Source organism: Sesamum indicum, linkage group LG8, assembly GCF_000512975.1.
Source record: "Sesamum indicum cultivar Zhongzhi No. 13 linkage group LG8, S_indicum_v1.0, whole genome shotgun sequence".
Taxonomy (NCBI): Eukaryota; Viridiplantae; Streptophyta; class Magnoliopsida; order Lamiales; family Pedaliaceae; genus Sesamum; species Sesamum indicum.
This window is the reverse complement of record NC_026152.1, coordinates 1,059,463-1,077,506: the sequence shown is the minus strand read 5'-3', so window position 1 is coordinate 1,077,506 and position 18,044 is coordinate 1,059,463. Positions and strand designations below refer to the sequence as shown.

The 18,044-nt window shown below is 31.5% G+C and overlaps 1 protein-coding gene across 3 annotated transcripts; it reads left to right on the top strand.

Moving 5' to 3' along the window:
- On the top strand, positions 1,255-11,094 carry LOC105167361 (homeobox-leucine zipper protein ROC1-like). 3 transcript variants are annotated; one of them, XM_020696420.1, is made up of 11 exons: positions 1,255-1,421; positions 2,674-2,791; positions 3,646-3,834; positions 4,494-4,904; positions 5,761-5,862; positions 6,577-6,786; positions 7,893-8,064; positions 8,769-9,025; positions 9,717-9,812; positions 10,176-10,418; positions 10,915-11,094. In XM_020696420.1, the coding sequence occupies exons 1-11, from the start codon at positions 1,264-1,266 to the stop codon at positions 11,032-11,034; spliced, it is 2,076 nt and encodes a 691-aa protein (XP_020552079.1). In that variant the 5' UTR covers positions 1,255-1,263; the 3' UTR covers positions 11,035-11,094. The 3 variants fall into 3 exon arrangements, with proteins under 3 accessions (XP_020552079.1, XP_020552080.1, XP_020552078.1); XM_020696421.1 differs by having other exon boundaries at positions 7,893-8,079; positions 9,717-9,806; XM_020696419.1 differs by having other exon boundaries at positions 7,893-8,079.

Below are 18,044 nucleotides of genomic sequence, written 5' to 3'. Positions count from 1 at the left end.
TACATGGAGATGCATTCTAGCTACTCACTTTTACACATGGAAATGCATTCTAGCTACTTAGTTCTATTTATCATACCATTGCACGCACTCTCAAGTAGGTTATACAAGTAGAGGGAAATATGCATTTTTGGGTCAATAATTGTAGTGGAGTGACACTTTTAGTCCACTCCCTATTTCAATTTTGCAAAGAATAATATTTATAAAAAAAAAATAGTACATTTAGTCCAATTTTTATCATAAAATGCCAATTTTGCTGAAAAAAAAGGAAAAGATTGGACCAAATGTGCGACTCTTTTTAAAGGGTAAGTTATATTTGTCATTCGAACTATGTCTGTTTTTATATTTTACTTTCAAAACTTTTTTTCTGTAAACTTACCATCTGAACTTTGCAAAATTTTCACTTTAATTGTCATATGGGACTATTTTTTTGTGGGTTAATTATATTTTGTCATCCGAACTATGACCGTTCTTGTATTTTGGCATCTAAACTTATTTTTGTGTCAACTTACTATTCAACTTTATGAAATATTGTATTTTATGACTTATAATTGTTTTTTCACTAGTTTTTTTGACAAAAAATATCACATACAATGCACATGTGATATATAAGGGTTATGTGATATGATATTTTTCACATATGGACAGCATGTGATGTTTTTTCGACAAAAAAGTCGGCAAAGAAAAGGTCATATATTGGCAAAGTACAAATTTTACAAAGTTGAGATGGTAAGTTGACACAAAAAAGATTTAAATGCCAAAGTTAAAACGGCATAGTTTGAATGGCAGAATGTCATTTACTCTTTTTTTTGTTGATTTTTCTACCAAAAGAATATCACATGCTGTGTATATGTAAAAAATATCAAATCACATAATATTTAAATATCACATGTACACTGTATGTTATGTTTTTCAATAAAAAATCTGGTTAAAAGTAGTTATAAATAACAAAGTGCAAAATTTCGTAAAATTGAATTGATAAATTAACATACAAAAATATCATTACTTGGATAACAAAATGTAATTAACCCTTTTTTAATATTATTGTACTCAATTATAAAATTAAAATCTGACTAGATGGAAAGTGCCATCCTAAAAACTTATAGGACAAAAAATGCATTTCTCCCCACAAGTACATATCTATATATGCTCACATAAATTGTTTCTATCAATGATTTAATCGTACAGTCAAATTCATACAGATTGAGACATATACATGACTCAATGTGTTACAGGAAAACGATGGTTGAAAGACAAAGCTTCGATATGATGAACTCAAACATGTCTGAAGAAGATGATGTCCGGAGGACGAGAGGTGAAGAAATTAACAGCGATAGCTCCAATAGTAATTCAATTGAGGATCAACGTCCAAAGAGAAAACGCTACCATCGACACACTCCGCGTCAAATTCAAGAAATGGAAGCGTAAGTTCTAAATTAACTATATGAGCCAAATTACAGATAGGGTCGATTATATTTACATTCCCTTTTAAAATGTGAAATTATATTTTTCAAAAAGATTACTTTTAAAAATACACTTGCATCTCTTTCAAAAATTTTCCGTTTACAACTGGACCTTTCTATTAGGATTTGAACAGAAAATATTAACGTGAGCAAAAAAAGTTATATACCTTCGAAGTTTATATTTCATTCAACATTCTGTATAAATTATTGAAAATATGACTAAGTTTTTCTTTTATTAATGGCTTACAATGTTTATAATTCCAAAAACATATGTATTTTATTATAGTTACATCCTTTTGACTTTATATATGTATGTAAATTTTTAAGTTGCTAACTTTAGCATTTTCCATCAAATTAAATACTAATGAAAAATGTACAATTATAAACGGGGAATTCTCGGATGGGTGCAAGTGTAATTTGTAAAAGCTTTTTAGAGAACAATATAGTTCTATATTTTTAAAGCTCATTACAAGAAAATTGGTCAACAGCAACGAAAAAACAAATTAGCACGAATGAATTAGCAAGTACAAAAATCTCGTTGCTAATCTATATAATTTAATATAAGAAATATACTTAGCAATAAATTTTTAGCAACAAAAATAAATTTGCTAACTAATTTAGCAACAAATTATTATTATATATATATATATTAAACAGTATAGATTAATTAACAACGAAAACATTACTTGCTAATTAGCTCAATATTAATTTTAACAATACTTTTTTCATAGCTATTGACTCAATTTCTTGCAGTGCCGAGGGAGTCATCTGAGTGTTACTAACCTTTTAAAAAAAGTATTTTTTTTTTAAGGTTTTAAAATAAGTATTCTTTACTCCATCCTTGCATGATTATGTTAAAACTAAGGGAAAATTGCAAGTAACCCCCTTGTGATATCGTAAATAAGCAAATTACCCCCTTATAAAAAAAGTAAATAGCAATTTACCTCCATATATTTTTTAAAATACAATAATTTACCTCCCCCCTATAATTTTAAAATGAAGCAATTCACCTCCCTGTATAAAGAGGTAAATTGCTTCATTTTAAAAAGTATAGGGGGATAAATTGTTATATTTTTTTTACATAGGGGGATAATATACTCATTTTTAATATCACAGGGGATAAATTGCTAATCACCCTTAAAACTAATTATAACCAATGTGACTTCATTATTTGTAGTGCCAATCTTCCTAAATTTGACATGCATTAATGCAGGTTCTTTAAGGAGTGTCCCCATCCAGATGACAGGCAAAGAAAAGAACTCAGTTCTGAACTAGGCATGCAACCATTGCAAGTCAAGTTTTGGTTCCAAAACAAGCGCACCCAAATGAAGGTACTGTCTCATTTTGCAATTCTTTTATGATTATGTTAGAGTTTTAGGTAAATTATATTAACACCCCTTAATGTTAGGTTTAATACACAAACATTCCGTGTTCTTTGTAAAATTAAGAGTACACCCCTTAAAGTTGAAGTGGTAATATAAGAGTAAATTACAACCACCTTTCTTGAGGTTTGGCTTGATTATGAATACCCCTTCATTTGTTTGAAAAATTACAAATACCTCCTGATGTTTGATGCAATTATGTAATCCTTAAACGGAGGTATAAATTATCAACTTTTTCCTTATTGTATTTCTAGAAAAAAATAAAAATTTGTAAAAAATATAAGGTGCAGTGGATGGGAAAAAAATTAAAAATTATAAAAAGAAAAATTATCTACTTAGTCAATAAAAGAAATTTAAAAATTTTAAAACTTATAGTTCTTAATTTCAAGTGCATTTTGGTCAGTTCATCACAAAAAATAGATGAAACCTAACGAATTGGATTAATTGTTAGATGACTTAAAAATTAGGGGGATATTAGTAATTTTTCAAACAACGAGGGAGTATTCGTAATTACACCAAATCTCAGGAAAAGTCATTGTAATTTACCCTAATTATAATTATACCCCCGGAGATGCATTACACAAACACTCCTTAGGGGGGTGTATTCGTAATTTTATAAAAAATATGGAATATTTGTGTATCTAAACCTAAATTCAAGAGTTGCCAGAATAATTTACCCTAGAATTTTTTGCCGAAAATTAAGAAAATACATGTTTATATATGGTACATACGTACATACGTAGTATTCATACTTCTGTATACACAATTATTCTATTTTAGTCGAGTGAAATTTACATTTGCAGACACAACATGAGCACCAGGAAAACACACAGCTCCGTAGTGAGAACGAAAAACTTCGTGCTGAAAACATGAGGTACAGGGAAGCTCTGAGCAACGCCTCTTGCCCTACTTGTGGTGGCCCTACTCCTATGGCAGAAGCATCCTTTCATCAACACCAATTGAGAATGGAGAATGCTCGACTAAGAGAAGAGGTGACATTTATTTAAACAATTAATATTTAGTTTAATTTTTGGATAATTATATTGAAACTTCCGTAGATTGGGTCTAATTACACAAATATCTCATGTTACCCCCTGAAGTGTATTATACTGACACCACCTCAGGAGGTGTACCTATAGTTCTACAGGATTAATGCAATTTACCTCCTCGTGTTATTGCGAATGAGCAAATTACCTCATATGAAAAAAGAATAGCAATTTATCCCTGTCTAAGAAGGTAAATTATTGTATTTTTAAAACATAGGGAGGTTAACTGTTTTTTTGATAAGGGAGTAGTTTACTCATTTGCAGTATCATAAGGGGGTTGCTTGCATTAAATAATATTTTTCGTCCCATATTTTAGAGTCAGTACGCTTTTAGTCATTTCATAGATTCCGTTAGTATTCTGGACAATAGGCACTTGCTATTTTCGTCAAAATACTAACGGAATATGATGAGAGGCTTTAAATTGGTTATTTTTGTAACTTTGAGATCATTAAAAGAATCTTGTAACCAATTAAACGAAAATTGTATTGACTCTAAAATACTGGACGAATTCTATGCATGTATGATGAAATATATAAGAAGTCTCCATTGATTGCTGATCCATACTTCTTGTTCTTTTCATTCCATCTCTTTTTACTTGTATCCAGATTGATCACATTTCTGCCGTAGCTACGAATTACGTGGGCAGGCCATTTGCAAACCCTACCGAGGCTCCCTCTGCTTCCACTCTTGCAAGTTTCAAGAGAACGTGTCGAGCTACGGATTTGGGGAGGCCGGCAATGGACAATGCAGGACAGGACGTCGACCGTTATAGGTTGATGGCGATCGAAGTAGCTGTTGCAGCAACGGAAGAGGTAATACGAATAGCACAAGTGGGGGACCCGTTGTGGGTGCCGAGCATGGATCGCAACGCCACTCTGTTGAATGAGGAGGAGTACTTGAGGTCATTTTCAAGAGTGTTCGATCTAAAACTCGATGGATTCAAATGCGAAGCATCGCGTGAAAGTGTTGTTGTTGCCATGAGTGCTCCAAAGGTTATTGAGATCCTCATGGATGTGGTATGTCTTTGTTGCATTCATTGCCACCCGTTCAATTAGTTACTTTTCTTGAGGTTTATTTTCGCAGCATAACAATTTCGTATAGGATCAATAGTAATTTATCCCCCTATAATATTGAAAATGAGCACATTACTCCTTTATAAAAAAAAAAATAATAATTTATCTCTCTCTACATAGGGAGGTAAATTGCTTCATTTTAAAAATAATACTGAGTAAATTGTTGTATTTTAAAAATACAGGGAGTTAAATCGTTATTTATTTTTTCATAAGGGGGTAATTTGCTCATTTGCAATATCACAAGGAGGTTCCATGCATTTTTTCCCATTTTGATTCCATTAGAACTGAAAATTTTCCGCTAGCGATATTAAAAATGTAGGAAAAATTGTATTTTTGGTCCTATAACTTAGGCCTTGTATACTTTCAGTTTCATAGCTCACGAGATTTTCAAAAATAATCCCATAACTTTAGACTTTCTCGCTTTCGTCCCTACCAACTTCTATTAGAAAATTGATTGAAAGAAAAAAAAAAAAAAATGCATGCAAGTAACATGGCCGTTCCCCTTCATTCTGAAAAGATGACGATCATGTTATTTTGCATGTGATTATTTTATTGCATCAATTTTCTTACGGAAGATTGAAAATGAGTCATTTTTTGCGAGTTATGAAATTATTATCGAAAATTTCATAAATAATCAACTTAGACAAAATTTACAGGACAAAAAATGTTATTTTCTCTTAAAACTTATTTATATGTTTGGATTCTAACTACAAGAATCATGATTAGAAAAAAATAATTAATAATAAAAAGTATGTGGTTTAATTAGACAGAAGATATAAATGTTATTGTTCATTGGCAGGAGAAATGGTCGAACGTGTTTTCAGGAGTGGTTTCACGAGCAAAGCACATGCAACTCATTTCAAGTGGAGTGGGTGAAAACTACAATGAAGCTCTGCAAGTGGTATGGTTACTTAAACTTAGGGTAAAACACATTTTGTATTGTGAACTATGATCAATTTTGTACTTTTGTTGTCTATTTTCTTTTTTTTTTTTAAATTGCCATACAAATTATATGATTTTATCATTTTACCATCTGAGTTCACTTTTTGATAAAAATTCTATTGAAAAGTGGTTATACCTACAATACATGGTTTTTTTTTGGGCGAAATTGTCATTTTCACACATGCTCCTCGGGTGTGTTTTGAGCGAGAAAACAAGAAAAATTACAATTTTGCCCTAAAAGAATACCATATGTTGTGCATGTGACCACTTTTCGATGGAATTTTCCGTTGAAAAAATGATCACATGCACAACACAGGATATTTTTTAGGACAGAAAATCGTCATTTTCACACGTGCGCTCCAAGTGTGTTCTGAGCATGAAAGCCAAAAAATGATTTTGCCTTTAAAAATACCATATGTTGTGCATGTGACCACTTTTAATAGAATTTTCAGTCGAAAATTGGTCTGAGAATATGATAAGATGCCATTAATCGTGTAGTTTGTATGACAAAATATAAAAATAAAAAATAAATTTGATACGATAACATATCATAGTTTAAAGGAAAAAATGTTTTTTACCTTTTAAATTAAACACAAAAAGAAGAAGGGCATGTAATGAAAATTTGGCATCTTCCTACAATAGTGTCCCATAATTAATTTTGTTTCGTATGTAGATGAATGCTGAGTTTCATGTTCCTTCACCGCTTGTTCCAACCCGTGAGAGCTATTTTCTGAGGTTCTGTAAACAGCACCTCACCGATGACACATGGACGGTGGTTGATGTTTCCTTGGACGGATTGCATTCTGCTACTCCGCAGCTGGTTGCATGCCGAAGAAGGCCCTCTGGCTGCGTGATTCAAGACATGCCCAATGGATATTCAAAGGTACATCGCACCTATTGGTCAAGAGCCAGAAAATGGATCAGGTCCATAAAGTTGAAAAAAATACAATTTATTTCGTATGATATAAATGAAAAAAGAAATAATTGTAAAAAAAAGTAATAAATTATCCTCTACATATTGAAAAATAAAGCAAATTGCCTTCTATTTAAACCATTGATAGAGGGTGACTTGTTCGTTTTCCAAAATACAGAGAGATAATTTGCTAATTTTTTTTACATGGGAGTTTTTACTCATTTCACATATTTTAGGGAGTAAATTGCATTTAACCCCCTAAAGTTCAGAGGTGTCCAACAAAAACTTTCCAAGCAAAATAACGTGGCATTAATAAACTTTTTTGGACACAAAATTATCCGTAATTTCATTTAACCCCTAAACATAACCAGTAATTTCTTGATATAGAATTATGTTTTTTTCACTAAAATTATATTTGGATTGATGAATTTAAAGTTGGAAAAAGTATTTCAAACAGATCCATACCAAAGGAATTTAAAACGTAACAATACTTAACAAAACATAATTCAAAAACTACATTTGGAATCCTTCGAATTTAAAGTATTTATTTTGACTTTTAATCTTCAGAAAATCTCGAAACTTTTAGTGTCAAAACCATCTTACTAAGTACCCGGCCCGAAAAGTTTTATTTTTAGAAAAAATAAATTAATAAATTATAATTTTTTAGATTTTAAAATATAAAAATAAACAAACATGATAAATAGTCTACAAATTTAAAATTAAGTAACGAATAAATAATAAAAATAATTTTAAATCATTTACTAATTAAATTGATCGAAAAATACGAGTGGATCTTATGAATAAAAATAAACAATATTAGACTTATCTAAATTTAAAAAGAAAACAGAAAGTCATTCTTTAAAGTATTATTTGACATCAAAATAAAATTTAAAAAAAAAACCCTCTCGTATATTTTTCCGATAGAAATAAAAAAATATTTAACTACGTGGCAAAATAAAATTTAAAGACGATATTCGAACATGTGGATCGGATACATAACGCTTACTTATATAATCTCTATATTTCTACTTTATTATATATAGATTATGTTGAATATTTGATATGCATATATATAGGTTACATGGATGGAGCATGTCGAAGTGGAAGATGGAGGAGTTCATAACATATACAAACCTCTCATTACTGCGGGTCTTGCATTCGGGGCAAAACGCTGGGTTGCAATTCTTGATGCCCATTCTCAACGCCTTCAGAGAGCTGCTGCACCCAAAGCTGATGTCACCTGCTTAGGTGATGACACTACTCGTCTTACGTCTTTTTATTAGTAATTGAAGCGCATTCGAATAATTCAAATTTTTATTATATTTATTTAATTAAATAAAAAAATTAAGATAAAAATGATCGGGAAAAATGCAAAATTAAGATAAAAAATAAACAGTAAAATACCTCTATATATTTTTTAAAATAAAGCAATTTACATTTTTATACAGGAGGGTAAGTTGCTCTATTTCAAAAAAACATAGAGGTACATTGGCATTTTTTGTCATAGGTGGTAATTTGCTTGTTTATAATATCAAAGGGGATTATATTAAATTCTGAAATAATTCCTGCAAATACATCCTAATCAATAGTTACTAAATTAGATGGGGTTTACTGCAATTTACCTATATGATATTGTAAATGAGTAAATTATTCTTTTATTAAAAAAAATATAGCAATTTATCCCCCTGTGATTTTTAAAATAAAACAATTTTACCTTCCTGTCTAAGGAGGTAATTGCTTTTTTTTTTTTATAAAAACACGGGAGGGTAAAATATTGTATTTTAAAAAATACAGAGGTTAAATTGCTAAAAAAAGATTTCACAGGGGAATAATTTATTCATTTACAATATCGCAGTGGGATTGCTTCCATTTTTTCCAAATTAGATGTCCAAAAAAGAGTTGAAAGTAACGTTCCTTTATTTATTTTTAATTATTATGTGCTCGGAAATCAGAGGGTTGGAAAAGCATACTGAAGCTAGGGGAAAGAATGGTTACAAGGTTTTGCTCCGGAGTAAATGCATCAACTGGGAATTCATGGACAACACTGTCTGGGAATGGAAGTGAAAACGTAAGGGTCATGACAAGGAACAACATGGACGACTTGAGCATGCCTGTCGGCCTTCATTTGACTATTGCTACTTCCTTTTGGCTTCCCATTCCACCCAAAAAGGTCTTTGATTTTCTGCGTGATCCCCACACTCGAAACAAGGTAATAACACCCTTCAACCTTCATTCCATGTGTGGGGCTAATTACATGTTTTGCATGCCTATAGGAACTATAATTCTATTTTAATGTCTCAAATATTATATTCTCGCAAAACTTTTCGTGTTTTTGCAAAACTAGTCTGGCAGTTTGGGTTAACGTACGGTGGCCTCATGTGAAACGTATGTGTGGCTAATTTGGGAAGTAAAATTGGCCTTTTTTTAGCATCTATATGATCGGTAGTTGGTTCCATAGATGAGAAAATGGTAATTTTCTCATTTTTTTAAGTTTTTTTTATGATTTTTCCCAGATTTTTTTTGTTCATACAAAACGCACAAAAATTAGGGGAAAATTGAAAAAAAAAGAAAAAACAAGGATGAAATATGGCGTTTTCCTCTTTTATATAATTTACCGCTTGTCATATAGACAATAAAAAAGACCAATTTTTTCTCCCCAAACTAGCCTCACTTGCGTTTCACGTGAAGGTGCCGTTAACGGCCTGACCAATTTTGCAAAAACATGAAAAATTAGGGCCCAAATCGAGGATGTGGAACTTGAGAGACCCAAAAAATCAAATTAGTGTCTATATATAAGGACTAAAAGTGTAATTAACCTTCATGTGCGTGTCAATAGATTGCTGCACATTTTTTATCATAATTACACCGAGTCTACGTTATTACAACTACGTACGTACCAGTGGGATATGCTGTCAAATGGAGGCGATGTTGAAGAGATGATGCAAATTGTGAGTGGCAAGGAAATAGGCAACAGTGTTGCAATATATCAAGCAAAGGTAAATTAGATACATTCTCTTTGGGAGTAAATAGCAATTTTTTCCTTGTGATATTAAAAATGAACACATTATTTTTTATGAAAAAAATATATCAATTTACCTCCCTATACTTTTTAAAGTGAAGCAATTTATCTCTCTGTAAGGAGGTAAATTACTTCATTTTAAAAATTATAGGGGATAAATTATTGTATTTTAAAAAAGATAGAGAGGTAAATCGCTATTTGTTTTTTTTTTTCATAAGAGGGTAATTCGTTCATTTGCGATATCATAAGGGGTTGCTTGCATTTTTCTCTTTTCTTTGAATCGATGTTGGATATTGCACTATGTAGACTTACATGAAACTTTCTCTTTGATGAAATGTAGAGTGCCACTTCGAGGCAGACAACGTTGCTAGAAAGTCGTACTGATCCTACAGCTTCTTACGTTGTTTACGCTCCGATCGACATGGTGTGTTTGAATGCGATTTTAGGTGGTGGAGATCCGAGTTCCATACCCTTACTTCCATCAGGATTTGCCATTCTCCCTGACGGGCCGACGGGTAGCCAAGGAAGGGGAATGGCTGCAGAAGCTGATTCTGGAGGATCTCTTTTGACTGTCGCACTTCAAGTAATTTCTTTTTTGTTGTTGAGGACGAAAAATCTCATTAATAGTTCTATACGTTACCTAGTAAATTGACAAAAAAGTGGAGTCATTGATGAAAATTCTGTAACTAATGGGACGAAAAATCTGCTGATCCTATATTGATGAACCAAAAATGCAATTACCCTTTTCTTTTTGGGGTTTAATGCGATTTACCTCCCCATGATATCGCAAATGAGCATACTACTCTATATGAAAAATAACAGCAATTTACACCCCCTGTGTTTTTAAAATGAAGCAGTATACCTCCCTGTCTAAGGAAGTAAATTGCTTCATTTTCAAAAATACAAGGAGGTAAATTGTTGCATTTTTAAAAACACAGGGAGGTAAATTGCTAATTTGTTTTTCGTATAAGATAATTTACTCATTCATAATGTTATAAGGGGGTTGCTTGCATTTTTTTTCTTTTTTTATGCGGTGAATAAATTTTATACCTAATTATTTTTTTGAATTATTATTACAGGTTTTAGTTGATCCTAGTCCTAATGCAAAAGTTTCGCTGGGATCAATCACGGTGGCAAACAATCTTATTAGCTGCACTGTTGACAAGATAAAGAATGCATTGATTCCCAAATCCTCATGAGGTAATGAATAATATTGTTGTATTTTTCTACCAATTATGTCATTCCATGTGAAAATTGTATTTCTTGTCCTATAACATATATTTTATACATTTTTAGTCCTATTATTTAGCATAAAAATAGTCTCGCAATTTTGAAGATTATACACTTTTAGTCGTCCCACCAACTTTCATTAGGAAATTCACAAAAAAAAAAAAAAAAAAAACCACGTGCAAGTCATATGGGCTGTTTCCCGTCATTCTGAAAAGATAAGGGGACACATCACTTGCACATAGTGTTTTCTGTCAATTTTCTAATAGGAGTTGGCTTGAAAACTAAAAATGAATCAATTTTCAAGTTACCAGACTATTTTCGAAAATTTCGTAAGCAATAACATAAAAAATACATTGGGCAAAAATTATGAAACGAAAATATTTAGTTGTACCTTCACTGCGGAAAAAAAAGTATGTTATTCCCTGTGTAATGCATTAATACTATCTAACACTTGTACAAAATTAATGTAAAATTTAAATTTTTAAGTACAATTAATCAAAATTTACTATGATTTTCAGTTGTGGCTAATTTTGGATTTGCATGCAAAAACAACGGTTAGTAACTATTGTATAACCCGTGATTAATTAGTAATCGCTATGATTTTTTATTTTTTAATTATGATAATTATTAAGTATGACAAAAAATCATCATAGTGTTTGGATTTGTATTTTGAGTGTTTTGTTTTTATGTTTTGATGTTTTGGAGATAGAGAAAGATTTGAATTTGTATTTTGAGGTAATTTAGAATACTTTAAAATAACTGGTGTATGTTTGATGTTGGGATTTGGGAGACAAAAATCACTGTTCATTATCAAATCATATCTCTTTTATATATATTTTTATATATAAATATGTATGAGATAAAAAACATTGTTCATTGTCAAATCATGTCTTTTTTATATTATATATATAATTAAAAAACAAAAAAACACACAAATAAAATATAAAAGCCACAAAAATAAACATTAAATGTGTCTTATCTTGTCTCGAAAAATGCCAAAACAGGAAACCAAACATAGTCATGTTTCTTATGATGTTTTAAACTCTATTTTAATATATAGTTAACAATTCCATTCATCATATGGTTGGTGCAGTGCATTGGTGAAGTGATCGAGAGGAAGAAAGATGGTATCAGCTAAGCAACAAAGGAATGTCAAGAATGCTCCCTTTAAATCTAGTTGTTTTTTTTTTTTTTTAATTGAATTTCTTATCTTTTTTATATCAAAAATCTAGGGGTTTACAAAATAAATTACAACTATTTTTTAGTACTGCAGTTTAGTACTTTGCTCTTTGTTCTCATATTTGGTAGTCGTCTATTGGTTTCTTTCTTTGAAATGCATGCCTTCTTTTGGACAATTTCTGATTGGGTGTAGGATTGTTCCTTTCTGTATCCGAGTTTTTTGCAAGAGCGTTTCAATATAAAAAAGTATGGTTGTTCGCTACGATTAATTACTATAATGAAGAAAGAAAATTATAACAAATACAAATTATCATGATTTCACAACGGCCATTAACCATTATTTTCTGCAAATGTGCTAAAATATTAGCCTTGGCTAAAATCATAAAAAATGTTTTGGGTATTGCTAAAAAGGCAAAATTTCACTTTTGGTCCTATTAAATAGGGTCATTCTCACTTTTGGTCCCGCGCTTTAGGTGCTCAACACTTGTAGTCCCAAAACCCTAATTTTTTAACACTTTTAGTCCCACACTGTTAAAAACTGACGGAAACGGCACGTGACAGTCACGTGCCGTTAGTCAGCTGGTATGGTCCATGTTGGTCAACGGCAAAATATCACTTTTGGTCCCACAAGATAGTGTTATTCTCACTTTTGGTCCCACGCTTTACGTGTTCAACACTTGTAGTCCCAAAATCCTAGGGCTCGTTTGGTTGTGTTTTCATTTTCATTTTCAGTTTCCAATATTTGGAAATAGGTAGAAATGCTTTATTGGTTTTTGTGCGAAAACTAATAATATATTTGGATTAGTTGTTTCCAAATGTAGGTATATAGGTGTGAGAATGTTGAATACATGTATATGTATTTTTGATGTGACAAAAATTGGTTATAAGGGTTGACCAAATTGATTGAACATTTGTGTCTTTTTCTATACATATTTATGTATAGATATATACATATATATTGTGAATGCCAAATAAAAATGTGAAGAATATACTTTATTCAATACTTTATTTAAATAAGTTAGGTCTAAATTAAATAAATAATTTAATATGACCAAGACATCAACAATACAATTCTGTTTATATTTTCAATTTCAATTAAAATATTTTTTTTGATTTTATATATATCAATAAAATAGTATTTTATATTAAGGAGCAATATAAATATTTTAACACCTTTAGACCCACTCCGTTAAAAACTGACAGAAACGGCATGTGACAATTCACGTGCCATTAGTCATAGGGGTGGCAGATGAGTCGAGCCGGCTCGGCTTTGAGCTCGAGCTCATGTTTACTTGTTCACCGAGCTTCGAGCTCGAGCTCATGTTTACTTGTTCAAAATTTAGTAATTCTTATGAATTAATCTAAAAATCATAATAATAATGATAATAATAATGATGATGATGATGGTTGAACAATTCAAAATATTATTTTTATTAGATATATAATGATACTAAAAAGTTTAATCAATAAAATTAAATATATACAAGATTGTATATATTTGGGCTCCTGATTCATACGAAATTTAAATATATACAAGATTGTGTCTATTAGATCATATCAGACGGTATGATTTAAAATCACATGGCCTGATTCAACGATACACCGTCTTGAATGATTACTCTTATGTTTCGATATCAGATGGTTTTGGTTGTGTTTTTAGCATCTTGTTTAATTTTTTTTTCTTGGGTTTGGGTGTGTTTTCAGGGGACAATGATTTGTTTATTTCTTGATGTTGTTGTTTGATTTTACAAAAGAGTTGTAATGTTGTATGGAAGACCATTATCGATTAGCAAAATTTCTGAAAAATTTTGTATGTAATGTTATAAAATTCCTCTCCTTCCCACCTCTATTCTTCTGCAATTTCTGGAACAAAATCGAGCTCGAGCTCAAGCTCGAAAATAATGTATCGAGCTCGAGCTCGAGTTCAAGCTCGAAGTATCGAGCTCGAGCTCGAGCTCAACCTCGATGAGCTCGTCGAGCTCGAGCTCAAACTAAGAACCCTCTCACACTCAGTTTCTTTTTCCTTCCCAGCCTCATTCATGGCTGCTCTTAGCTGTCTCTCTCTCTCTGCATTTTACCATACCAGTGGTATTTGACTGAGAAGTTGCAAGATTTGGTCCAGAGGATGACTCAATAAACACAGATCAAACAAAGAACCCTCTCACACTCAGTTTCTTTTTCCTTCTCAGCCTCATTCATGGCGGCTCTTAGGCCTCTCTGTCTCTCTGCATTTGCATTCTTCTCACTCTCACTCACTCTGCTTCAGATGTTGAGTTGCTTTTGATGAAGATTAAACTTTCATTGCAAGGAACTACCGAGAACTTGCCGTTGTTGTCCTGGAATGTCTCAGTCCCACTCTCCATTAGGGTTTTGAGACTACAAGTGTTGAAAATGTAAAGCGTGGGACCAAAAGTGAGAATGACCCTATCTAGTGGGACCAAAAGTGATATTTTGCCGTTGACCAACATGTACCATACTAGTTGACTAACGGCACGTGACAAGTCACGTGCTGTTTCCGTCAATTTTTAACGGCGCGGGACTAAAAGTGTTAAAAAATTAGGGTTTTGGGACTACAAGTGTTGAGCACCTAAATTGCGGGACCAAAAGTGAGAATGACCCTATTTAGTGGGACCAAAAGTGAAATTTTGCCTGCTAAAAACCACAGCAAAAATTGATTAATCGTGGTAAAAATTTAAATTTTTGCTTTGATTTTGTGTAACTGTGGTTTATAGTATTTTAATACTCGATGTTTTTTATTGTTTGGAAGTAATAGTTATAAATGGAAAATAGCTTATATGGAAGTGTTCGATGAAGAAATTATTGTATTACCAACTTTTATTTATGAAAGTATTCAAGTTTTTGCAAACACCTGTTTTAGCTATTTGAAAAGTGTCCTATTCTTTGAAATCCAAATTCGGTCTTTTACCTTCTAGCGATAGGAGGATAATGAAAGTTATTTCTTCAAGGGTTCTTATAACCGATTTAGTATGTTTTTGGTGATTGGTGTCCTAAAGTGTTATCACGCCTTACACCATATTGAATTAATCTGTCTGTTCTTGTTTGGTCTCCTGATACGAATGTGCCCAAATGGTCCGTTTTCGCTCGTCTTCGTTTATACTCTACCTAATCTTTCCTATCATCAAAGGACATGTGAAACACATGAATTGTGCGGTAAACTAAATCAAAACTTAGAGATATATAAGTTTAAAATAATAGCATAAAATTACGTCCTAACATTGTATAACGTAAAAATACCCTATATCAAGAATTTTGCTGCTCAAAAATTTTATGAGAGGATTACATTGAAACCCTTTGAAATGTAGTAAAATTATGGAAACCATTCCTCCCTCTTGCATTACACACGCAGGGATTTGGGGCTTGATGGGGTTTTGCACTGGGTGTTGGAAGGGTTGAGTTCTAGGGTAGCGGGTAGAGCAGCAAGGGGCGGTGTTGGGGCTGGGGAGGAGGACGTGTGGGGAATTGGGGTTTGGTTGGTAGGTTAGGGACTAGCTATATCCCCACAACTACTTTTTAATTTTTACTTTTTTGGTAACATGGTTCGATGTGGATGTATGCCTATCAATGGGTGGTAATACCCACTCCCATAACCAATAATTTTATATTAGATCCATACTCGAACCCAATCATTTTATGCTAGAACCAGACCTGAACCCATGCCCATTAAAATAAATATTTTAGGTATGGGTAGAGGCTAGACCCTAAAATACCTGTTGGTATGGGTATTGAAAGGGTAAATTTTATTAACATAAAATTTTATCAAATTTGTAAATTTTTTTATATATCAATCAATTCAATTTATTTGTCATCTAAAATTTATAAATTTTGTACATAGTATATTAAATTTTTTTACAAATTGATATTTGGAAATAAAAAACCAAGTTTTTCATCTTTGTTTTTGTAGTTACACCTCCAAATTAAGTTTATAATAAAATTCATTTGAACATAACAAGAAAAAAAATGAAAAAAATTAAATTAGTTATGCTCCACTAATATATGGAATTAATAATTCTTTTTTGAATTTGATTTAAAAAAACTCATTAAATTAATATTGAATGCAATTTCAAATGGATAAAAAGAATTATTTCAAAGTCAAATATGATTTTCATTGTTGATTGTGCAATTGATTAATAATGATCAATTATTTGAACAAAGTCCAAATCATTATTTATATTGCAATAATATTCAATTTGCACATGTTAAAAAATAGAATAAATTTTAATTTATTTTATCAATTGCAAGCTCATGAAATATTTTTCTGAAATTAATTTAGTATTTAAGTTACGATGATATTATTATAGAAAAACATATAGTTATTTCATTCATTTTAATATAGGTAAGACCCAATGGGTAATACTTAAACTGGACCCAATTATTTTAGATATAATATGGGTAAAACCAATGGATATTGTATGAGTAACTATAGGTACTTATTGGGTCCGGGTTCGAGTAGGGTAATACCCGCTCATTGACAAGTCTATGTGGATGCCACCTAGGCAGTTCGGGAGGCTCTTTAGTTTGGGCCTAACAGTAGATGGACCTTTATTTTGGCTAGGACCTTGGGCCCATACGTATCCTATGAGTCTAAGCATTCTTTATCCTTGTGTTGGACAAATATATTTTCAAAATAACATAGTATAATAATTTTATTTATTTTTTATTAATATTTTTTATTCGATAAAATATTCAACTATATAAAAATTATGTTCAAGTATTTAGATAATTTAATGTATATTTTCTACACTTTTATTAATTTATGCAATTACTAAACCAATTTTAGATTTAATGTATATTATGAAGTCATATATATTCATATCGTTAGATCAAAATACTGTGGCATATGTTTTTTCACATCAATTATAATTAACATTTAGTATTATATATTTAACACTATGTGATTGGTCCTACCCCCATACAACGAAGCTTGCTTTATATCGGCTGGAGGCTGCAACATTTGGACTCTTAGCATAGCGATTGCTCTCTTTACTCACAAAAATTGAATCTTATCTTTTCTATATTTTTATAAGTTGAAACCAAATAAAAGCAACACAAAAAATCATATCTTTCACAAGTGAATCAAGTAGGCCAAATATATTACTCATATGCTACTATTGAAAAAAGGGCCAATTTTTCATCTAACCACAAATACTTAATGACAACGTGCTAGGTGTGTGACCTACATCGTTAAATTATAGATGAAAAAGTGCATGAGGACCAAAAGTGTTGGTTTTTCTAAGTTAAGGGACTAAAAGTGTTAACCCCATAACGAATGGGATTTAAAGTGACATAGGTCTAACTTATGAAACTAGAAATGTTATTTTCCCATGGAATACTACTTTTTTCTAGGGATTGTGGAGGCGGGACATGCAGAAGGCTTGGCTACAAGAACTGTAATGGAGATAGTCGTACAAAAAGGATAGCGGAAGGTGGTGTTTGAAAGTGAATGTCTATCTCTTATTCAGTCGTTACAATCACAATCAAACATTCAAGCTACTCTATACCCTATCATCCAATATATTCTAGAAATGGGTCATTAATTGGAAGAACATCTATTCATGTTCATTTGATGGGAAGGGAATAAACTAGCCCACCTAGTTGCAAGGTCCGTAGTTATTCATTAAAAACGACTTCTTAACAGCTAAAATTGCATATTTGGTCCCAAAAAAAAGGTCGGTGTCCTTTTCGATTCCATAATTTACGAAAATTACTTTTTGGTCCCAAAATGTTAAAAATTATTGCATCGTTAGTCTCATTTGCATTTTTTCATTAATAATTAACGGAA

What these genes read in the sequence shown, in the direction of transcription:
- LOC105167361 (XM_020696419.1), top strand. Translation starts at nt 1,264, where the DNA reads ATGATGAACTCAAACATGTCTGAAGAAGATGATGTCCGGAGGACGAGA. An exon ending in ACAATGAAGCTCTGCAAGTG is followed by an intron (nt 5,863 to 6,576) that starts GTATGGTTACTT and finishes TTTCGTATGTAG; the next exon opens with ATGAATGCTGAGTTTCATGT. An exon ending in TGCCCAATGGATATTCAAAG is followed by an intron (nt 6,787 to 7,892) that starts GTACATCGCACC and finishes GCATATATATAG; the next exon opens with GTTACATGGATGGAGCATGT.